This window comes from Amblyomma mixtum, chromosome 1 (genome assembly GCF_055824585.1).
Source record: "Amblyomma mixtum isolate Tamu chromosome 1, ASM5582458v1, whole genome shotgun sequence".
Lineage (NCBI taxonomy): Eukaryota > Metazoa > Arthropoda > Arachnida > Ixodida > Ixodidae > Amblyomma > Amblyomma mixtum.
The window spans coordinates 193,462,834-193,487,256 of NC_143012.1; the positions used below are offsets into that span (position 1 = coordinate 193,462,834).

The following is a 24,423-nucleotide window of genomic DNA, read 5'->3' on the forward strand; positions in this document are numbered from 1 at the left end:
GAGGTCGTCGTTGCAAAATACGGCTTTCCATCTTTGATGTAGCTGTATCCTTCATAAAAACTTCAAGCCTATCATAGCGAAGGCTACGTTGGGCCAATCCTGCGTTATGGCTTCCATCGCATTGACGAGCAAACTGTTCGCAGCTTTTATGCATAAAGGGTTCATGCCTCCCTTCTGTCTCAATAGAGCGGCAAAAAAGAAACCCCTAGACGCAAAAAAAAAACACTTTAGAGACATTATAACAACGAAACTTCTCCTACTCTCTCTACAGCTCGGTAATTGCGTAACATCCAGCAATTCCTGAACGCGGAAGGCCATTGTCAGCAGTATTCTCGCAGGCTTTCAAAATTTAAAAACAGCACGCTGGTATCAATGTCCCTGAAAGTGGGATACACGTTAAGACAGCGATAGATCGTCCCCGGTGTTTTCTCACGATGCTAATTTGCCTTTTTGACAAGGCATTCGCGTTTTACTCGAGATGCACTTGTTGAAAACTGCCATTTCCACATGCGATGGGCAAAACAGTAGACTTACTCTTCTGGACCGGTCGTGCTTGGGACCAGGGCTACCCGCCGCTCTTTTTCCCCGGATTAAAGTCGCTTCTTTGTGGGATTGCACCCTTTATGCTCCCAACTTTAGCCTGAGCAGGAAACGGCCCTTTGTTCCCATTACTTGGGCAGTGGCCCATTGAACACTAGCGACCCTGCAGCCCCTCTCCAACTTCTCCATTCGCATTTTCCATTCCATTCCAACTTCTCCACAGGCATGTTTTTACAACCCCTCTTTTAACCAACTTCGTATGTGCCGAGGTAAACGGTAAGAGAGCCTCGGCACATACGAAGTTGGTTAAAAGAGTAGTAGTAAAAACATGCATGTCTAATGCAGTAAATAAGTCACGCACATGCCTAATGACAACAAGTTTCAGTAATCTGATTGATCGCCTTCGGGAAGCGCGTTACCCGAGGTACCTCGTAGTAGCAGTAACAGAAAGCCTGCACAGACAAAGAAAAAGCACAAGGTTGACAGATAAAAAGGAAGGTCCCAACAAAATTGAAGTAATGCCGTATAATTCATAGGCTATCCCACGGCGTCAAAAAGATTGGATAGAAAATTGGAGTTAGAGTTTGCATGTCAGCCCCAGAAAAGTTGTGGAAGCTGTCACTTGGAGACAATTACAAACAGGCTCTTTCCCAAACCTACATATACTAAACAAAATGCACCCTACGATATACACAAAAAAATGTCCCTGGTGCGACGAAAAACCTACACTATACCACATCACATGGGCCTGCCAAAACATAGACGTGGTCCCCAAAATACAAAACCCGAGTGCGGAGCAGTGGGAGACTCTGCTGTCCAGCGACCGCTGCGAAGACCAACAAGGTCTGGTACAGCGAGCTCAACGGGCGGCAGCGGCCAGCGGAGCCCTGGACTGAGGGCAACCGACCACCGATTAGAGGAGGACGACTTCGACAGAGAAGGCTCCTGGGGGTAGAACCAAGACGTCTCTGAAGATGCCCCCAAACCGCAGGAAAAACCATTAGTGTAAATAAAGTTTTCCCTTCCTTCCTTCCCGCCTGTGTAAGGACACATGTCCCGATGAGCAGGAGAGGAACGTCTGCTCTGTACGGCACCTGAACCGCTTTGTAAATTGCACCGATAACGTTGTTTACAGGCTGCCACTTTCATGTGGCATGCTCTATATTGGACAGACAGGCCGGTTCCTGAATAAGCGACTCAGCGAGCACTACAGAAACGTTAGAGGTGATAGGCCAGGTAATTAGGCTCGTCACTGCCGTGGTCACAACTGCGCGCCTAAGTTCGATGAGTGTTCAGTAGTTGGAAAAAATAGTGATCAAAAAACGAGGGAGATAATTGAAGCAGCGGCGATGGAAAAAGAGGAATTGGAAAATTGCGTTAGGGATCCTTCGTTGTCATTATCAAAAAAATACTTAGCTTTCTTGGATGCAAGGCAGCGGGCGATAGTGTGAAACGTGCTCACTGCTTGGTGGCTTCCATTGTGTTTTTTCTCATTCCTTGCACGTCATGAACTTGACAAGATAATCATTGTTAGTCATCTGTACCTGTCAATACGTGACCTTTATAAGGTTGTCCGCGAATAATAAAGATCGTTCAGTGTATGTTTAGCGCTTGTGTTGTGTCCCTTTAATATTGAGCGCTATGGATCCTTATCTTGCAAAGCATCGTGCTAACTAAGGATGCAGCTCGGCGACAATGCTCTACCTCGCAGAATGGTCCCACGTCATCGGTCACCGGTGAACCTCAACACCTGACGGCTCAGGAATGCCGCAATGCTACCAGGCGAAAGCAACGCGCCGAGGAATCGCCAGAAAAACTCGCGCACCATTGCTAACGCAATTAACCCGGTTGAACAGGTCGCAAACCTCTCCCGATTTTTTTTCGATACTGATACTCTCATACTTTCATTTTTGCCAGGGATACCGTACACAGATAGAGAAAATGAATTGAACTATAGTATCGAAGATGGGATATTTCAAATGCCTGTCTGCAGCATGCAGAACGAAGGGTAAACAGAAAAAGGAGGCAAAGATTTAGAAACTATAGAAAGTGCGCAGCGCTCCAAGCTACTCAGAAAGCTTGCGTGCTAATTTGTCATATCGGAGCACGTGGCCGTAATTCAGAGAGGCGGATGCGGTATTGCTTTATGTCCCTCGATATCTGACGTTCTTCAGTAGCCCTGTCCTGTTTCGTCCTTTGGAGCAGCACACACACTCTGCCCAATGTCCGAGGAGCCGGACGAAAATTTCCGCCCGCTCAGTGCTCGAAAGATCTCAATAATGCATCCTATTTGGTCGAAGCCCGACAGTTTGTCATGGAAAGGTTTCCCTTGGAAAACGTTTTATTGTTCAATACCTTCGCCGTCCGTCGACTCGTAAACCTGAGCTGTTCGTTAAATGCACAGGCTGCATTTGTTTCTTCACTGCGACTTGATAACGTGACCCGTAATTCCTCTCCGGAGCCCCGCATAAGTCCAGCAGTGTGCAAACACGGCTTGGCCAGCTAAATTTGTCTCCAGGGGGCAGCGGGTCGTCGGTATGGGAGGAAAGTTCAATTTTACAGTGCGTCATGACCTCAGGCTCAACTTTCCTTAGTTGAAATCTGTCACCACCGCCGCATGTTTGTTTCTTCACTGATTGTTACGTATTTTTTTTTAGTGAAATATTTTTGTTGATTCAAGCGCTTCCGATAAAACACAACACTTAGACCCAGAACTGATGAACATCAGTGATCAAGCCCAAAAAACGATGTGTACTTAAAAAAAGCTCAAAAAGGCAGGAGAAGGTAGAGTTGAATCCTACAAATCAGGATGTGAAAACCGAGCCCGAGAAAAGAACAGTCCCGCGCACAGCTTTTCTTCATTTTCGCTCTATGGGGATGTTTTTATTAATCAGCCATACCAATTTCGTTTCAGCGCCGCATACAATCACCTTCACTTCATGATGGCGCTGGTATCGAGGTTTTAAACCCCAGTGATCACAGCAAAATGTGTCACTGAATGAACCAGCGGTAGATCTCGCACGAAAAGAGGGCCACAAGCGTTTGCATGGCTTTGTATAGCTCTATTCATCTCGAAGTGCAACGCTAAGGCATAGAAGTTGTGCACCGCAGATGCTTCTACAAAAATGAAGACAACACAGCATCCTATGTCCTATCGAAACGTACATTCGTTTATTGACGATAAAATCACAATTGGCTCAAGACACTGCTAACACAACAAGAGAAAAAGATTTCCAGAGCTGTCACGAGCTTTTTACTATGAAAAATAATAGCGCAGCAAGAAATAAAGCGCCATCCTTGACTGCTGAATGCTGCCGAATTAAACAGGCTTGCAAGCAAATCAAGAATTTTTTCATATCAGCTTCAACTTAAATTGGTGTGTTCTCGTAGTACTGCCTCTGTCCCGGGTTAAACTCCCACCCGGAGGCGCGCAGCTCGATCAGTTCCAGCAAATCCCTGCGCGTGGTAGCCGACAGGACGGGCTCAAGGAACGCCTCCCGCATCCGCCGCACCAAGGTCTGCATCAGGTGGGGAGCGTCACGCTTGATGGCCTTCTCGGTGCTTGTCAGAACCGACCGCAAACACGCAATCTGTGAGAAAGTAAACAGCAGTGGTTAGTGGTAAGCACGGGAGGGCAATATTGAGGACGATATCGCATGACGCTTAGCGCCCTCACTGCTAAGACCAGCTTAGCAGAGCGGAATCACTTCGGATAACAACAAAAGCCACCAAATATAGCGCAGTGACTAACAGAGGCTTGTGCTGCTTTGCAGAAAGCGGCCAGCAAAGTTTTGAATTTATACACACAGGAGAACCTCATAGCTGAGTTCCTTATAGATGAACAACAGTAAGGACGCATAAAGGCACTGTTATCTTGTCGTTGATACTTTGCTAGATTATACAATTTCCCGAGTACATTAAATTATTTATCTTATTTATTTACACAGAATACTGCAGACCCTAAGATGGGTCCAAGCAGGAGGGGCAAATCCACAAAAAATAAAAAAGAGGCGCGGCAGATTACATACCACAAAACTAACATAACAGTAATAGAACATAGTAAAAAACAAGGAAAAAAAACAAATCAGCAATTATTAATAAGTAGTTTTGTTAATGGCATCGATGCTGTTCACAACCTCAGGCGGGATTTCATTTCATTGAGTTATTGTGTCAGGAAAAAATGAGCATTTAAAAGCGTTGATTCTAGCGCTGTAAGATATTAGTTGTTCCGTGTGACGATGTCGTGTTAGTCGCGTTGTGATCGGTTTAAGAAATAAATCTTGGCTCATGGAGAGTTTGTTATTATTGAGTAGAAAAAGAAATTTCAATCGTTGAATTTTTCTTCGCGTTCGCAATGTCTGTATGTTGTTTTCTGCCATAACAATGGTTGGAGTGTCAGTAGAACGATATTTATTAAAGATGAATCTAACACACTTTCGCTGGATCATTTCCAGTGCCTCAATGTTATGTTTTATGTAAGGGTCCAAGACGGTGCATGCGTACTCAAGTTTCGGTCTGATGATGGATGTGTAGGCTAGAAGCTTTGCACTAGAAGGAGCACCTTTTAATCTATGCCTAAGAAAGCAAAGTTTCTGAAAGGAACTTTCTGAAAGGAAAGTTTCTGAAAGTTTATTGGTTTTACTAACACCTTAGTATTTGTATTCGTTACTTTCCTCAAGCGGATGATTTGGAAGGGCATACGGAAATGATAGGCTACGAAATGATAAGCCTGGGTTGCAAAAATATAGAAAATGGGATAACAACAACCATTTGGTACTGATAATAGAGCATTAACAGGAGATGCTGCTTACCCTTTTAGCTTTTCTGAGAGGTGGCTGTTGAACAAGATTTTGCTGCTTGTCTTCACATCGATTGCAACAATAATTTTCAGGCATCATCTGCGTTCAAGGCACTCACGAAAGCCTGAAAATAAATGATATATTTTAAGGAAGACTAAGAAACATACTGTAAGGAAATAAGCTGCTTTTTTCAAATAGCTAATTTGTGGGACAAATTAAGAGCACATATTTAAGAGCACTGAAATAAAAGGCCTCCGATTTGAACTGCCAGTTATCCTGAGAGAAAAAAAAAAACGTATTTAAATTTGTTAAAACAACGCAAGGTCTATAAGCGTAACAACGTTTCTTGCTCAGCTACCATCCCTCCAATCTACTCAGCTCTATTCGAGCGAGAGCAGAAGAGCCAAAAGCCTAAAATAGCAGCGAGGAAATGATGGCTGTTTATGCCCTATGTGGTTGCGTGAGCAGAAACGGCCAAGAGCGTGGTGCGCGGCAGGGAGTGCGGGCCTTGGCGCAAGTAGACCCCAGTTCAACTTCCTAGTATCCTACACAGCACGACTGCAAAGGGCGTCGACAGGTACCGGCTGAGCTAGCGCCCTTTCGCTGATGCATTACGACAAATTTTTACATTTCTGATTTATGTACACATTTCAGGGGGGCATGCCGTCCTTCAGAAACCTGCGGGGAGTGTAAGGAGAGCAGCCAGGTCATGGCGACGTACCTGAGCACAAGTGCTGCGGCATGATTTGCACTATTCATTCAAAGACTGTCCACTGCCAAAACTTGAAAGGGCGACCGGTGCTAGTAGAAACAATTCATTACGGCGACTAAATTACCCGCTCGGCTGCGTTTGCAGCATTTTGATGCTCACGAGATGGGCAAAGTTCAATGTGCCACGATTCGATGGAGGTGAAACAAAACGCGCCAGTGCGCTGCGAGATATCAGTGCACGCTTGAGATCTAAAGGTAGGTCTTTCACTCCCACCTTGCACCCTTCCCTCACTCCGTGGTTCAGCTGTACACGGCCCCCTGCTGCGCTTGCCTTCCCTTAGAATCCACTTGTAGCAGTAGCCGCGGCCTCACGCGGTAGGAGCAGTACCAGCCGCCGATGAAGATGACGCCGAAGTTCCGCCGAATGGAGATCGACTCTCGTGCCAGCGGCACGCGCCTCTCTTCGGCACGCCAACTTACATTCTAACACTCCGGCCAGTAATTCAATCACTTCGTTCATCGTGCCAGCCTCACACTTTTCGTGTGCAACAAACTGGTGACCCGGACGTCCACTGGAACACCCTCTCTCACCATGGCCAACCAACGCCGACGACAACGCCTCCGCCTTGCCCGGTGACGGACCCTCCAGCGCCGTCTCTGCGCTGTCCCTTCGCCTTCCCCCGTTCTCGGCAGCCGATCCTCAGTTCTAGATCGCTTAGGTTAACAGCCAGTTCAATATTGGCCGCATCACCATCCAGGCACACAAGTTTCATCACGCCGCTGCGTCGTTACCACCTGAGATTGCCGCCGAGGTCCGCGACCTCCTCATAACTCCGCCCGCCTGGGCCCCGTTTGACACGTTGGCTGCTGAGCACATCAAGCGAACAGCCGTCTCGGAACATCGCCGCCTCCAGCAGCTCACCTCCTCCGAAGAAATGGGAGACCGCAAGCCAATACAGTTGCTGCGGCGGCTCCAGCAGCTCCTGGGCGACAAGGCTACTACTTTCGACCAAGCTTTCCTGCGTGAGTTTTTCCTTCAGCGCTTGCCGCCGTCGGTTCGCATGGTGCTGTGCCCGCCCAGGGGTTCTCCTTGGAGAAGCTTGCTGAGCTGGCGGACTCCGTCATAGAAGTTTCCTACCCGGCAAAATCTCTCTGCGCAGTCTCGCAGCCTCCCACACCACCATCATCTCTTCCCTCCTGCGTGGCCCTTCAGACCCTCCGTGACGACTTCCAAGCCCAGATCACGCGACTCTCCGACCAAATCGCCGCACTGTCGACTTCCCCTTCTCGCTCGCCTTCCTGTCGCCAGACTTCACCTCGCCGACGCAGTGCTACCCTACCTCTTCAAGGCAGCGAGTACTGGTATCACCGCACCTTTGGTGAAGCAACGCGTCGGTGTACCCATCCCTTTCGCTTCCAGGGAAACATCCCACGACACCATTAGAAGCAGCAAGTGGTGCCACCCCAGAGACCAGCCGCTTATTCATTCGCGACCACAACTCGGGCCTCCGTTTCCTCGCCGACACTGGTGCCGATGTGAGCGTCCTGCCTTGCAGCTTTACATCATCACCTTCTCTTCGTACTGGCCCATCACTCCAAGCCGCAAACCTCACCCCCATCGATACGTACGGCGAACATGCTCTTACATTCAATTTGGGCCTCCGACGTGTGTTCCCATGGGTTTTCCTTGTCGCAGAAGTACGCTACCCAATCATAGGAGCTGATTTCCTGCATCACTACAATCTGCTCGTCAACATGCACAGCAAGTGTCTCGTAGATGCCGTGACGAACCTCTCGGTTCACGGCCACCGTCTTCGAGAACCGCTTGCCAGTATACCCAGCCCACGCTAGTCCGCCTACGTGATCCTCCTGGATGAATACCATTCTCTACTCCGTCCCTCCAAGTTTTTACTGCCCGTCAAACACCCGGTCACGCATCACATTGTGACCACTGGCCCGCCAACACACGCTCGAGCCTGTCGCCTTGCTCCAGACCGTTTACAGATCGCCCGCAATGAGTTTGAACCATGCTGGAGCTCGGCATTATCCGACCTTCATCTTGACCAGGGTTTCTCAAACTTTTTTCTTGGAGGAACCCCAAAAGCCCTCAATAAGTTCCAGGGAACCCCCCCCCCCCCGCGCTTTCACTTGCCAGCAATGTTGTCGAGTGAATTTTTGCAAAGAGAGAGTTACAATAGTTAAATGTTTATTGCACAGATTAATACAAATACTAATGTGATGGGTGGTACTGCTTCCCTTTTAAGAGCAAGTCAAATCGTGGCTCAGTAGCACTCAGAGTCAGTCTCATATCAGCTGCCGGGTCAGGGACGGTGAGGGTTCTCGCGGAACACAAGAAGACAGCCCGCGGAACCCCTGTGTTCCGCGGAACCCAGTTTGAGAACCCCTGATCTAGAAAATGGGCGCCCCCTCTTCACATGGTACCAAAGAAATCCCCAGGGGACTGGCAGCCCTGTGGCGATTACCGCTCCCTCAACAGCGCCACCGTTCCGGACCGGTATTCCCTACCTCACATCGCCGATTTCACCACCGCACTGCATGGCGCCACAATTTTCTCATAAATCGATCTCGTCAAGGCATACCACGAAATCCTTGTCGAACCATCCGATGTACCCAAAACTGCAATCCTTACACCATTCGGCCTCTTCGAATACCTCCGCATGACATTTGGCCTGGTTCGCATGAAATTTGACCCACTGGTTCTCCGTGAAATTCTACTCCCTTCGTGCCCCGTCCACATCATCTGCGACACTTCGGCGGGGACTCCGCGCCCTTTGGTCCCCTCTGCCTTTCGTCGTCTTGTCTTCGACGCCCTCCATGGCCTGTCCCATCCCGGAACCGCGCAACCCAGCATCTTTTCACAAAACGCTACGTCTGGCCCGGCATCAACAAGGACGTGCGCACCTGGGTCTGTGCCTGCCTGGCTTGCCGGCAGTCTAAAACTCAGCGACACACGACCTCTCCTTTCGGCTCGTTCCCTCCGCCGTCCGTCCGTTTCGACAACGTCCACATCGATATCTTGGGTCCCTGGCCACCTTCCGCTGGACACACATACCTCCTTACTTGCATCAATCGGTTTAGTCGCTGGCCCGAAGCGTTCCCTCTGCCTGACACCACCAGTGACACCACCGCCAGGACATTCGTCGCCGGTTGGGTCTCCCGGGGTTCCCTCGAACACAACCACCGAACGTGGCACCCAGTTTGAATCTTCCCTTTTTAATAACCTTATGAATTTACTTGGCACTTCCCGAATCAGAACTACTGCTTACCATCCCATTGCCAACGGCATGATCGAACGTTTCCATCGTTCGCTCAAAACATTCCTCAAAGCCCAACTCGACACTACCCACTGGACTGCATCCCTACCACTGGTTCTGCTCAGCCTCCGAGCTACACTAAACCAGATCTTCATTGCATTCCGACAGAACTTGTCTTCGGCTCGCCCCTGCGTCTTCCTGGTGAATTTTTCGAATCCACCGATTCGTCCACAAGTCCCGACCCTACTGATAACTTGACGCAGCTCCGTCGTTTTTGCCGTCATCTCCGAGCGCTACACCTCCGACGCCAGTCTCGGCCACCTTCATACGTTCCATCCAAACTAGCGACTTGCACCCACGTCTTTGTTCGCCGAGACTCTGTCCGCAAGCCGCTTCAGCGCCCCTACGACGGCCCTTTCCGTGTACTCCAAAGAACACCGAAGTTCTTCGTCGTGCACCTTCATGGGCGCACTGACACCATTTCCATCGACCGCTTGGAGCCAGGCTTCACAAAAGACGCCCCGTCCACCTGTCCTCCCCTGGCAACTTTCCTTGCTACCTCTCAGCAGCGGAAGGTATCGTTCCGGCTCCCAGCTTCACCGGACTCTTTCACTAGCGCGGGGGGGCTACTGTAGCAGTAGCAGCTGCCTCACGCGGCAGAAGCAGTACCGGCCGCCGATGAAGATGCCGAAGTTCCGGCGAATGGAGCTCGAATCCCGTGCCGGCGGCACGCGCCTCTCTTCGGCCCGCCATCTTACATTCTAACACTCCGGCCAGTAAATCAATCACTTCCTTCATCGTGCCGGCCTCATACTTTTCGGGTGTAACACACACCATTACCCATAAGGACCGGCAGTTATCTGGCTTTCGCACTACACGCCCTGTCCAAGAGCACTTCTGCTTGATTTCCAGTAGGACATCATTAATTAGTGTTTGTTTAGTACATTAAAATCTAATGCACCTAGATTAAAACTACAAGAAGCCTTTTGTAAAGCAAGCTCGACCATAGACAATATTCACACTATCCATCAGGTGATCGAGAAATGTGCAGAATATAACAGAGGGTGTTTCATCTAAGGCATCACATTTTTTAAAGTAGGCTTTCAGTTAAACTTCCTTAATGAATGGTTATATTAATGATCGGTCGCTGAAGGTGGCTCAGCGAGGCCAATCTGGCTCGCACAGGCTCCACCAGTGGCTGCCTGCCGTAACAGGGCAGGTGGTTTTTTCGGCACAGCATTGTGGGCGGCGCAGCCGACATTAATATGCTTGTTTGTTTGTTTGTTTGTTTGTTTGTTTGTTTGTTTGTTTATGGGGTTTAACGTCCCAAAGCAACTAAGGCAATGAGAGACGCCGTAGTGGAGGGCTCCGGAAATTTTGACCACCTGGGGTTCTTTAACGTGCACCGACATCGCACAGTACACGCGTATAAGTTTTTAGAATTTTGAAAACTCCGTTATCGTCGGCGCTGTGGCTCAGCAAATTTTGGCCACTTCAACGAGTTACGGACTCGGAAGAGAGTGTCTCGAAAGCGCCTGTCGCGATGTAGGCAGACTTTCGTGAGCCACAGCGCCGAGGGCAACCGCGTTTCCGAAAGTCTAAGAAAACTGGTATGGATGTTAAATACGGTGGGCTACACGCCTCTCAGTTGTTTCAACCAGCCTACTAGTTAGCATGACTTGCATTCCGATGTGCTGCATCACTCACCCTTTATATAGCCTTCGCTGATTGCGAGAAAGCATTGGACTCGGTGGAAATATGAGCAGTCATGCAAGCATTGATTGCTTCATCAGGGTGTACAAATATGTGAAACGACTAGACATCTAACGACTGCACAGCTACCATAGTCCTCTCTGTAGTCACCAGAGAAGTTCCGATAAGGAAGTGTGCTAGGCGTGGAGACAAAATCTCGCCATTGCTGCTCACCGTCTTAATACAGGAGGTACTCCGATCCCTGGCTTGGTAAAAGCTGGGTAGAGTTAATGAAGAATGCGTTACTATTCGCGACCTTGTAACTGATTGGTTTAATTTTGCAAGTTTTGGACGTCTCCCTTCATATGAATTAAGATGTTCGCGGTATTCAACGGTTCAGGTACGCTAAAGCACGCCATGCCCAGGGTGGCTAACATCTTTAGCACGATCTCCTCTGCGGCCTTCAACCGATCAGCTGTTACCTGATCCTCGCCAGGTGATTTCCGTTTTTGAATTTCTTTTAAGACCTTCTCTAATTCCTCCTCCTCTACTGGCAAGATGTCCCATTACTGTTCGCTACTGCCCATCTCATTACGTTCTCATTGCACCGACTACTGTAGACCAGTCAAGAACTCTTCGGCTACCTTTTTTGTTCATACTGATGATGACATTGGCCGCGTCTGTTAACGCGTACGCCTGGTTTTACCCATGCTTAGTTTACTCTACGGTCTTTAAGCTACCTCGAATCTTTGGCTCATTCCTCGTTGTCGTTGCAGAACCCTCCTCGCAGCGCCGCCCTTTCTACTCCGAACCCCTCCTCCTCCCCTTTTTTCTCTTCTCTTTTTCTCTTTCTTACTTTTCTCCCCTCCTTTCTCTTTTCTTCTTTTACGGCTGCTCCACTCTTCGGTCTATTCCTCTGGCGAGGAGTCGAGAGGGCCGGCTGGCCATTTTCACAAGCGTGTCTCATTCGGCGCCATTTTTTGTGCCCTTTACGGCATTTTCCGCACGTGGCCTGCCTCCGCGCCCCGCCGCCGCGGGTTCTTGCGGTTCTGTTGTGCAAAACCGCGATTCAGCGCGTCTTCTGCACCACGCGGTCCCTGTTCTTTTATATTTTCAAGTTGTATGAGTTAATTTACTTATATTTTGGTTTCTTTTCGTATTTGCATTTTTTTATTTGTTTTATTTCACTCATGAAACCCGTGCGTTCACTAGATGTGCCTTTTCTTTTATATTTTTTGTGTTTTATTATTTAATTTCTTTATATTTTTGTTTCTTTTCATATTTCCATTTGTTTTGTTTTACTTATGAAACCCGTACGTTCACTCGATCTGCCTTTTCTTTTATATTTTTCGTATTTTACGATTTCATTTCTTTATATTTTTGTTTCTTTTCATATTTGCATTTTTTTATTTGTTTTACTTCACTCATGAAACTCGTGCGTTCACTAGATGTGCCTTTGTTTATGCCCAAACCGTGAGCCTTCGTGGCGCAATGGCGGCGACTACCCTGGAAGTGTCAAAGGCCCTGGTTGGATTCCCAGTCTCAATAAGGTTTTAAGGCGGAAGCCTTTACTGTCTCAAACTGTCGTTAGCAGCCGTGTCGGCAGCTTTGTCGGCAGATGTGTCCGCGTTTTGACGGGTGTCCACCGCTGCCTGGCAGCGCTATAACACGCTGTCGCGTTCCACTCCTAAAGGTGAAGCTTAAGCGTCATTAATTAGCAGTCAATTAGTATTCGGTGATTAATCGGTAATTAGGCACTAATTCGTAATTTGATATTACTTCGTCATCAATTATGTGTGACGTCATCCGGTGGAGACGACACCAGTGTCACATACGCAAAGTGCTGCGGAAAGCGCGTTCGCCTCTACGCACTTTAGACAGTCAAAGTGCCCGTGAATTTTTTTTTTCTTCGCCGAAACTCGAACACACTTGCTAACATTCCTTGCTCACGACAGTATGAGGCATTAAAGGCTTTCGCCTTAATAAAGCGATTCTGCTCGTATTTTTTTTCACAGCTGTTATGCTCCAGACGAGCTTCTAGGGCGGCCGGCTCGCCATTTTCGCGTTGCCCTTTGAGCCATCTGTGTGGCCGGCGCGTTAGTCGCGCTAGGAAGGCTTGCGCACTTACTTAAAGGGCGATTCAGACGACGGTCCGTTCGCCCGCGGACCGCGCAGTACGTGTTCATGCGTCACCACATTGAGAGGTGAGCTGTCGGCCCGCGGCCTGGTCAGCGCGCCTCTCAATGTGCTGACGCATGAACACGTAGTGCGCAGGCCGCGGGCGAACGGACCGTCGTCAACGCCAACGAGCAATGAGCCGCTTTTTCTTTTTTGCAGCAGCAGCAGTCACTTTCTTTTTTAAGGCGGAAGCCTTTAATGTCTCATCGTTGTAAGCAGCAATTGTCGACAGAAAATGTCACGCTTTTCAATTGGTGGAAACGGTCGTGACGTCACAGCGCGCGAATTTCAAACGGGGCCAATTGCACTTTGGCTAGTAACCATACAACCAATTGAAGGGATCGTATAGTGATGCTCCAAGTAAGTGGGACTCAGCTTATTTAAATGCTTAATTACCCAATTAGCCTAATTAGCTTTACTAGTCAGGCCATGTAAATAAATAAAAGCGATTAAGAATTTGGTCCAGCTCAGGAATCGAACCCCGGTCTTCGGCGTGAGAGACGAGCACGCTATCCACTCCGCCATGCCAGCACGATGGTTTGGAATGAACAAAGGCGAGTCTAGTGAATACGGTGTCTTCACTCACTCTCATCCTGCTCCATTCCCCTCCGGCGACAAATGAGAGACAGATACATTTCCTTTCCTCAAAAACCAATTTACCGACGAGCGAGGCGTAGAACCGAATTGTCGATGGCGTTCTGTGGACTCCTTGGCAGCGTTGCAAGACGCTGTCGCGTTCCACTCTTAGGGGCGAAGCTTAACATCTTAACCACACATCAATGACCACACTTTAGGTCAAAAAAGTGCCCCCCTGAATTTTGACGGGTGTCCGCCGAGATATGTGAGACAGTTACTGTGTAATTTCCTTTCCTCAAATAAATTTTCATTTTCTTCATTACGGCTCCTCTTTATCTATCTTCTTTCACTCCAACCTCCCTTCCTCTACGGTTCAGTTCACGTGTCCACCGAGATGAGAGAGAACTACTGCGCCATTTCCTTTCCTCAAAAAGCGTTGCGTTCAAAGGGCAAGGCATCGCGCCGAACGGGTGGTGGCGTTCCGTGGACTCCCTGGCAGCGCTACAACGTGCTCTCGCGTTCCACTCCTAAAGGCGAAGCTTAAGCGTCATTAATTAGCAGTTAATTAGTATCCAGGCATTAATCAGTAATTAAGAATTAATTAGTGATTTGCCATCACTTAGTAATTAGTACTCAAATATATGTGACGCCACCAGTGCCACAGAAACAGCGAAGGTGGTGCGGAAAACGCTTCCGCCTCTACCCACTTTAGACAGTCAAAGTGCCCCCTGAATTTTTTCCTAGTGAAAAACGTTCGATTACCTTATCGCTACCTCCAGAACAAGAGTGAGACAACGAAGATAACGATGCAGTTTACAAGGGCAGCGCAGCTTCTGCCAAAAATAGCTGGCGGATTTGTCTGCATGGAGACTTTCCTGGCGCTGAATCGGAATTTGACGGCCACTTTTCTTTCACAGCATAGCATGGTCTCCTGAAATGCTTGTAGCTGGTTGCTTTCTCCGCAAATCATTGTAAGGTGAGTGCGTCGGTGGCCAATGCTCGTCACATGCCACGGTTCTAGTGCCGGGGCACGAGGGGTGCCCCGTCAGAGACGGTCTCAAGATGAGTTACGATGCAGGGATAAAGGGAATAACTGAAGTTTATGTACAGATATTTACATCACATAAAAAAAAATTTAGGCACTGGAGACAAATTAAGCAGCACAAAGACAAACAACAAAAAGGTGGAACTGGCTAACACTAGGGGAGTTCCCTACTAGGCGTAGCCGAAGATGCATAGCACCTGACCTTAGCCCAGAACCCTTTTCCCCGGCCGCCGCGGTGGCTCAGTGGCTATGGTGCTCGGCTGCTGACCCAAAAGACGTGGGTTCGATCCCGGCCGCGGCGGCTGGAATTTCTTTGGAGGAGAAATTCTAGAGGCCCGTGTACTGTGCGATGTCAGTGCACGTTAAAGAACCCCAGGTGGTCGAAATTTCCGGAGCCCTCCACTACGGCGTCTCTCATAGCCTTAGTCGCTTTGGGACGTTAAACCTCATAAACCAACCAACCTTTTCCCGGCTCCGGGGATCGGTTTTAAACCCCTAAAGGCCCGGCCCACATCTGGCTGCTTCCAATCATGTTGCACTCTTAACATGATTGTCCCTTCAAGGGCATGGCCAGCCCTCCGGCTTCTATAAGGTAAACCACCCTCTCCATATCCAAATAAAAGAAAAAACAAACACAAACGCTCAGTCATGCCAGGACGTGCGGGGTAAAACATTCTCTCCCTCGCAAAATAAAAGTAAAAAACATAAAACACACTCGTGCGAGCACGTGCCGTCGGTTTCCCCGATGACCCCCGACGTTGGCGTCGTCTCGGAATTGGGGATTATCGAGCTTAAGCGGGCAGTTACCGCTGTAACTGCCACTGCGAGCTTGCACCTGCGTTCCAAGGCGACTTAGCCTTCCCAAGGCTGTTTTATTCGGCGCCTCACCGATACCCGGTCAGTAGCGTCACCCAACTCGGGCCTTCGCTGCTCCCGGCTTCCCGCGCTGTCGCCGGCTATTCCTCATCTCTATTGTCCCCCTCGTCAACGGCGCCCTGACGCCGTTCCGTCCGGCAGTGCTTAATCCTCAGGAATTCTGCAGACTTTTCGAACGATACGTTCGTCGCGAGTTTGCGCCTCGGCTGGTGCCCGTTAAGACGAGGGGATTAAGACAAGGGGGGGGGGGGGGGGGTGTCGTCGTGTGGCGACTCTTCAGTCCCATAGTTGTCACCGCTCTTTTGCCCAGCCATCGCGAATTGGCACCGCGGGGCGATGGACACCAGAGCGGCCCGGCGCCCTCGTGCGCTTGCATCTTTCCAAGAAATGTCATTCTTCGCTTCGAGCGCACCCCACCGTCCCGTCCCGTCGCGGAGGGGGGGGGGGGGGGGGCGGGTCCATTGAAGACGGCAGCGCAGGGGTGCTGAGAAACAATGACCGGCCCCAATGACCTCGCATGCACTACCGATACCTTACAATTCCCTCTACGTAGAGGCACAGCCTGGCATTGCAGCCTGGCATTCGTATTCGTAGGATCTGACTTCATGAAATAAAACATAATCATCGGCAAAAAGCCTGATTTGCACTGGATCAATAATTACATCCACAATGTCATTCATGCAGACCAAAAACAGTAATGGTCCAAACACACTTAGTTGCGGCACGCCAGAAGTGACCGGAAGGTAATTGGAACAATGGGCAAAAATACTGACGAACTGGGGCTTACTGACGAATAAGAGCTTACTGAGAGCACGATTTTCCCATCAGAAGATGCGAGCGAGCCGCGTTGCGTTCAACAATGCACCATTCATTATGGCGCTGAGGGCACCATCTTGAATCAAACAGATACATTCGTCTTGATTAGCTTTCGAAGTAATGATTAAGGTTGCGTACTTCTGCAGAGGATCCGAGGTTTACTGTACGGACCCTTCCTGTCCCAACTGCCCCTGTATCTATGCGGACCTGGCCCATTGCCTCTTCTATTGCCCGGCTGCTCAGCAGTCGGGTTCCTTCCCCCAACCCTCTCTATCCATCACCACCTGGCTCGACTGGCTTGGCGCTGAAGGGGAAGAAGAACAGCGGCTTCTGGTCGCCCAGGCGTGCGAAATGCTCGGCCTATAAATTTTGGTCGAATAAAAGTCTTTTACTACTACTACTACTACTGTAAGGATCCAGAAGCGAAAGGTGCATTTCTGTGGCCGGCTTCTTCAAGAGTAGGCACTTGAATGTGATACGAGCCCTAACGCACTAAGGTAATCTCTGGTGTGCTATTTAGGGCGTAACTTCTTCACCGAAGCCACACGTGCGGCACATAGGACGCAGGCGCCTTCCATGGTTTTCACTGTTGCTTCTGCTCTGTATGCCATTTGTCCGCTTTGTTTTGAAGAACTCTCTGAGGAGTACGGACCGGATCACGTTCTGCGCGCTCGCAGTGCCGCCGAAAATCGGTGCTGACCGTCACATTAATTTCTGTGCACCTATTTCCGTGACTTGACCAAATTATTTTATCTGATCCCTGCAACTTCCTTGAGAGCAATGGGTTCCTCACAATTCTAGCTTGTCACATTTTCAGACACCCTTAAGACTCGTTTGATTCCTACGCAGCGCAGTAATAACTTGGAACTGCTAGGTTTCACGAATCTGCTTGAGGACACAGGTGGTTAATAATGGCTGTGAGAAGCCGTACAAATATATGCTCATAGAGCTTTACCTCTTGTGCGTTGTCCAGCGAAGGCGACTGCAGAATGTTGTGGCAGCAGTCGCACAGCAGCTGGGCCAGGAACAGCGTGCTGCTCCCCATGTCTCCTTCTCCGCTGCGACGCCGCAGTCCCAGCAGGAGCACCGCCAAGCAGGACACGAAAGCCGTCCAGCTGCGCGGCACCCGCTCGGGCCCGTTCCGCGGCTGAAGCAGCTGGTCCCGCTTGTCGAACCACTCGGCGCAGGTGCCCAGAAGCATCTCCAGAAACTTCTCGCCGCTTTCTTTCTGCGGGTGCCAGGATAATGCGCAAAAAGGAAATTACATTCATTGCTTGAGTACGATGAGTATACATTTGTATTACACTGCCAACCCGGTCCGGCTTTCTTTATAGTGCATTTAGTATGCTTGAAATTGCACATAACTAACAATGATAAAGGCACGGACGCCCGAAAGCCAGTTTCAAGCTGCGCATGTTGAAATCGAGTGATACCATGAATTGAATTCAGGAAATCTGGCTCAGGAGTCCTAGGTTTATTACGGCCAGCAACGAGCAGACGAAACGCCACAACTATGGAGCCCGAGTGGACTCCTCATCATCTTTACCGGTGATCGATAAAGCGTGCTTTTGTTTGGTGCAGTTGTTAATAGATTAAGCGCAGTCTAAATAATAAGACAGAAGTAACGAGAGCAGAGCAGTAGTCAAAATATCAATTCTGCTACGGACGGCAAGGACACCAAGTACAAACGTCATGGGTAAAGACAATCATACAGGTACCTCGTAATCTGACGTATTCTCAACAGCATTATGCCTTGCTATGTGCAGTTGTAAGGATAGCGCAAGAAAGTCGACTAGAATACGGACTGCATCGGTCACACGGCACGAACAATCAACAGGAAAGAAAAGCCGGCTTACTGCGATTAGGAAGGTGCACAGTTGAAAAGCTGGCTTGTCATTCTGAGTGCCCTGTGTGGCTCTTAGACATAGAGCCTTAACCAGCTCCGTGAGCTGCTGGGTGGAAAGGGCGTTCAGATCTGCGTGCAAATAAACGTGTAAGGAACCAAGCGGAATAAAGCCGCAACACTCGTTTGCGCACTCGCTCTCGCCGACATAAGCTGCTGTCGCATCGAAATCATAAGCGCTGTAGCAGCCACGCTTTAAGCACGGTCGCTAAGACATGGCATGCATTAAGCACAACAAAGGCATCTCCCTCTACTTTTCTAATGCGGCAGTTATAGCAGTCCATGGAAGCAAGTATCGTGATCTACGATCCCCACCTGCCTTTGCCAAGCTCCCTGGAATTCCACCCTTCCCAGGAAACCGGCCTCCAACTCTATGAGATAAGTTGTTTCCAGATAGGATTATAGTACGTTGGACCTAAGTAAACTAGGCCTTAGCGTTTGCTACTCGCTGCGCTCTCCTAAAACCAAACTTCTAAGGCTATGCGAACAGATTTAAATGTTCAAAATGGTGCCCTTGATGTGGGCTCACGGGAGGTGAGCTCCACTCCAGGCTGGATGAACGCGGCCGAACGCTTTCTCACCTTGCAGCGCCTTCTTGATGAGGCCCTGGGCGTGCGAGGGGGCACTCCCGGACTCCGGCTCATCGCGTAAGGCACATTTGAGCTGCCGAAGTGGAGGACAGCTGCGCAAATCTTTCGTAGACCACGCCATCGAATAGAATACCTTGAAGAAGACAGCAGAGCCCTACATTAAGAAACGACTGGCAGATCCGGTGTGTGCGGGATGTCATGCCACTTTGTCATGTCATGCGTTCAATCTCATTAAACCCCAGTGCTGTCAATAAACAGCCCCGCTGCTTCTAACTGCAGGCCGAAGCCCTTTGCAGAGAAGTGTCACTGTTCAGAGGTTTCCACCTCCTCTCCACATGCTCCGCATAACGTGTCCTTGTCGTGGCAGCTGACTAAATATGTTTTAGTCCGCAAAACTCTTGTCCTGGCCACGAAGAAGAAAGGTCCCCCCTACAGTTGTCATACATATTAAGGCGGAAGCCTTTAATGCCTCATAGTTGTAAGCGGGAGTTGTCGACAGAAATGTCGCGCTTTTCAATAGGTCAAAATGGTCATGACGTGACAGTGCGTGAATTTCAGACAGGCCTATTGTTTTTTGGCTAGTAACCATGCAACCAATTAAAGGGATCGTATAGTGATGCTCCAAGTATGTAGGAATGAGTGAAGTTCATTGCTTAATTACCCGATTAACCTAATTAACCTTTCTAGTCAATCTAGATAAATAAATAAAGCCGAGTAGGAAATTGGTCGAGTGCGGGAATCGAACCCCGGTCTCCTGAGTGCAAGACGAGCATGCTAACCACTCCGCCATGCAAGCTCAATGGTCCACATTGAACAAAGGCGCGTCTAGTGAATACGGTGTCTTTGTTCACTCCCTTCTTCCTCCCGTCCCTTTAAAGGGGCCCAGAAACAGAATCTTAGTTAACTGTTTTGCCTGTTGATTGCATACATTGAGTTATAATGGTGCTATTAGCGTCGGTAATACCACGTATATTCCGTTTTTTAATACTTTAATGTCCTCCCAAAAACAACTTCATGGCTCTGATGGTGTCGCCACACAGTGGCGGGTTTTTAGCAGAGGATATGACATCACCTGGCGCGAGCTTCATGACCGGACAAACAGTAAATATACTGCAAATTGTGTGAATAAATAGACACATTTTGTCACCTGTCTGCGTTTTATATTAGATCAACAAAAACAATTTGTTTGTCTTAGATAAAAGTCCTGCAAAGCAAGTAAAATAAAAATACACCACCAGGGACGCTCTGGCATGGAAACAACGCTGCCAGTCTCAGCAAGAACGAGTTACAGAGAGCAGGCAATCATGGAGTACAAACTTCCGCGACGTGCTCTGGCTGGCTGTTTTGATTGGTAGCGCCAGGTGCCGTCATTGGGAGAGCGAAATAGGAGCGGGAAGCCCCGCCAAAATCGAGTTGAGGGCAGCGTTTTGTTTCCTTGTATTTTGAAATTTCTTCACTGAATAACTCCCGTTCCTGTGCATCGATTCCTGTAATTCTTTTTAAGTCAGCATCTGTGTGACATAAAGAACCCACCTGAAGTATAGCCGGTACTCCCGCAGGCAGTGTTTCGCAGCCCCTTTAAGGCGAGGTTCAGGTGTCCCCCGAGGTATGCGAGACAGACACATTTCCCTTCCTCAAAAACCAATTTACCGACGAGCAAGGCATAGAACCAAACGGGCGAGGTCGTTCTATGGACTCCTTGGAAGCGTTGCAAGACGCTGTCGCGTTTAGCTCTTAGAGCCGAAGCTTAACATCTTAACACATCAGTGACACAAGCAGCAACAACGCGCTTAAGGGTTTCGCCTCACCGCACTTTAGGTCAGCAAAGTGCCCTCTGAATTTTTTTACTTTCCGCGCTTACGTACCCACACGACGTGGTACTGGGGATTGTGCAGCAATCCACATTGCTGCGACGGTGTTTAAGGTAGTGAGTTTTTCTGGCATCCACCTGAGCATACCCGTGAAAAAAGAACGCCCCCATAATCCTCACAAAACCTGAATTAAGATACGTCACCAAGACCAGTCTTCCATGGATTCCTTCAACAATCACACAAACTTGTAATGCTAAGCACAGGTAATCGCGGCCCGATATTGCAAATGAATTTCTTTACTCTGGCCCTTTGTACGACGGACCTTCGGGATATACTGGGTCAATTACCTGTTCTGCTGAGGGCTTTACCGTTTCTTTCATACTGCCCCCCCCCCCCCGCTGCTTTTTTATATTAATTTCATCCTAAGCTATATTGACGTCATAGCTTATAGGGGCCCAAGACACGAAGGGGCCCCCTCTCTAAACTGTATTCCCCCGTTTCTGTTTGTATGCGGACTTCGTCCTGCTCCGCTGGTCAGAAGCTTTATCCCTGAAATTTTATTCTACCCAAACTTGTGCCTAGCATCCCGCAGCACACCGTCCGTGCCTCTTGATCATCATCAAGAACGCCGATACCGTTCTGCTAGCTACGGTGATGCTTAATTAAAGCTGCGCAGATTATTCCGTGTAATCCTCTCTAGAAAACACCATGCCTAGACACAAAAAAATCAAATTGACGCTGTGCATCCCACCACACATCACACCCCCCTCCACCTCACCGGGTCTTCCTCCTCAGAGTGAAAAAAAACTATGACTCTCCCGCAACCAAGAGTAGAGTAAGCATGAAATGTTCACAGGCATAACACGAAGCGTACGCGGACACGACGAGACGCAGGCCTGACAAGAATGTATATGCAGCGAGTTCGAACTGTCTAAAGTGCGTAGTGGCGAAAGCGTTTTAAGCACCACTTTGAAATCTCTGCCTCTCCCGTAACCGAGAGTAGGAGGAGGAGGAGGATATAGAACAGGAAAGGCAGGGAGTAGAGTAAGCATGAAATGCAGGACGATGCACAAGCGCCACCACTGGATTACGTCACAAAAATTGATGACGAAGTAATGACAAATTACTTATTAGTGGCTAAATACTGATTAATGAATAAATACTAATTAACTGCTAATTAACAACGCTTAAGCTTCGCCTTTAGGAGTGGAACGCGACAGCGTGTTGTAGCGCTGCCAGGCGGTCCACGGAACGCCACCAGCCGTTCGGTGCGATTCCTTGCCCTTCGAAAGCGACCCCTATTGAGGAAAAAAAATTGGGCAGAAATAATCTGTCATGTCGGTGAACACCCGAACTGGACCGTACAGGAAGGGAGGAACGCTACCACCCGTTCGGCGGTTGGGACTGAGAGAAGGATGAAAAGGAGAAGTGCACGGGCCTGCCAACTGGCTCAAGCCGAGCCACCACCACTCCCATGTGCAGATAGAAAAGAGTTGAAAGATAAGAGGACAGAGCAAAAGAGTGCAAAGACGCTCGTCGCAACAACCGCGTCCGCCGGAACGGACGCTGGCTGAAAAAACATACACGACCGCAGCCCGAAGGCTGCAAACCAAATGCCTCCCTCTCGGCGCGAAGCTATCGCCGCTTTTGAGCCGGTCCTGTAGGGGGGCTTAGAGAGTCTTGTTAAGTCTCATTAAATTTCGTACGATGCCCGGATGCTCTCGCTTCAATACCTGGATGAGTGGAATTCAGTGTCCGGACGTTGGCTCTTGGTCTCGGCGTGACGTCACCACACTGCCGACAACAGGAGCTAAAAGCATTTCATGCTTAAAAACAAATGATACCCTCCCAATGACGAACGCTTTGCATAGAGAAATACAGGTCCTCTTGTCACTACATTGGCTAGCAGACTGAGACCGAGCAGTTGCTCATTCTGGAGTACCGCGGTGGCCACTTCAACATGTATGTGCAAAGCTTAACACTTTCAAACGTACAGCGGCTGTTTTTTGACCTAAACCTAAACACCGCAATAATTACTGTGCAAAGCCAGCCACATAAAGAACAAAGGTACATACCTGGTTGTGCCGCTAGGTCTGGTCCTTTCTATCTTTCGCAGGGCGCTCTGGTCCTTGTCGAGTCCAGGCACGGGCACCACTGCTGCAGGAGTGTCGTGGCACTTCTCTGTTTCCGCACCGAGCGACGGTTTCCGACCAATCTTCTTCTTCTTCTTCTTCACCTCATTTTAATGGCACATACCCACGTGGGGGGATTGGCCAAGGTGTAGTGGTATACATAAGAAAATTTCCATAGGATTAAACGTGAAATTTGAAAAATGTATTCATGAAAAACGACAGAAGAATAATTGAAGTGAAATAACAAAGAACATTTTGGCGAGAATAATAATAATTAAAAAAAAACAAAAAAAAACTCCGAGATTTTTAAAGGAGTTAGCAAATCAACCTACCAGTTGCAATTATGTAATCATGTAGATTCCCACAAATTGAACTCAAAGCAAATCCTTTGGCGCTCGCTCCGAACGATAACAACACTTGCATAGATAACGGGAGCCCTAACCTGGAGAGAGGGACCTCCAGGTAAATCTTTCTCTGAAGTGCGAACTTTGGACAGTAGAGCATGAAATGGTCCACAGATTCAACGACCCCGCATGAGTCACATAGGTTTGTTGGAGACCAGCCACATCTGCATAGGTATAAATTTAAACTGGGAATCCTGCACCGCAGTCGCGTCATTGATACCTCACACTGCCTGGTGTTACACGAACGGACGTTCCATTTATACGCTAAGTGCTGATAATCAGCAGTATTTAGTAGGGGATCGCGTAACCTGGCTGATATGTGTTGGAACCGCTGAAACCTGGAGATCGCCAGCAGACTGAAATTCGGGACGGGATGCGTTACTGGCCCGTCAAGAGCTGACCTTGCTAAATAATCAGCCACCTCGTTGGAATGAATGCCAGCATGACCAGGAATCCAGACAAAACGGACCTCCTTTAAAGTGGACGGGACAAAAAATCGCAGGAAGCGGCACAAAAAATCTTTTTGGGAAGTTTCAAGGGAGACTAAAACTGACAAACAATCAGCCAGGATGATCACGTGAGATACATGACACGGAATTTTGTGCAGGGCCATTCCAAGAGCCAAAAATTCCGCAAAGAATATGGGGTTATAATCTGGGATGCGGACAGAATAGCTCCATGCCAAATCCTGCGAAAAGATGCCAACTGCAGCTTTTTGGCCGCTGACGGAGGCATCAGTAGAAAGCACCACATGATGGGGGAATTCCGCTATATGACCAGAAAGAATGCCGTTTAAAATGTTTGTGGGCATGTGTTTCGCATGAGATGGGAAGATGTGGTCAAAATGGAATTCCACTGCTGCCGGCGTGTCGTCAACCCACTGCAAGGAACTGAGATCAACACCAATCGGGGTTAAAAGTTTCTGCGTTAAGGTAATTTGTGGCATTTTATATCGTGGCCAATGTTGATAAAAAAATAAGGCCTGCTGAGACACAAAAATAGGAGTACTGACATTAGTCATCGGGTCCAACGACCTGAGGAAAGTTCGCACCGTGAGTATTTGAAAGCGGGAAAT

At 48.8% G+C, this 24,423-nt stretch overlaps 1 protein-coding gene across 1 annotated transcript in view; it reads right to left on the bottom strand.

The window, feature by feature from the left end:
• Window positions 1-3,706: 3,706 nt before the first annotated feature.
• LOC149370383 (MIF4G domain-containing protein-like) overlaps window positions 3,707-24,423 on the bottom strand; it is a 92,589-nt gene continuing 71,872 nt past the window's right edge. The window contains exons 2-5 of the mRNA XM_089561393.1: window positions 18,993-19,134; window positions 18,365-18,483; window positions 17,464-17,736; window positions 3,707-4,130 (exon numbers count right to left, since the gene is read on the bottom strand). Of these exons, the coding sequence (XP_089417519.1) occupies window positions 3,909-4,130; window positions 17,464-17,736; window positions 18,365-18,483; window positions 18,993-19,122 (744 nt within the window). The 5' untranslated portion in view covers window positions 19,123-19,134 and the 3' untranslated portion in view covers window positions 3,707-3,908. The remainder of the gene's footprint in view (window positions 4,131-17,463; window positions 17,737-18,364; window positions 18,484-18,992; window positions 19,135-24,423) is intronic.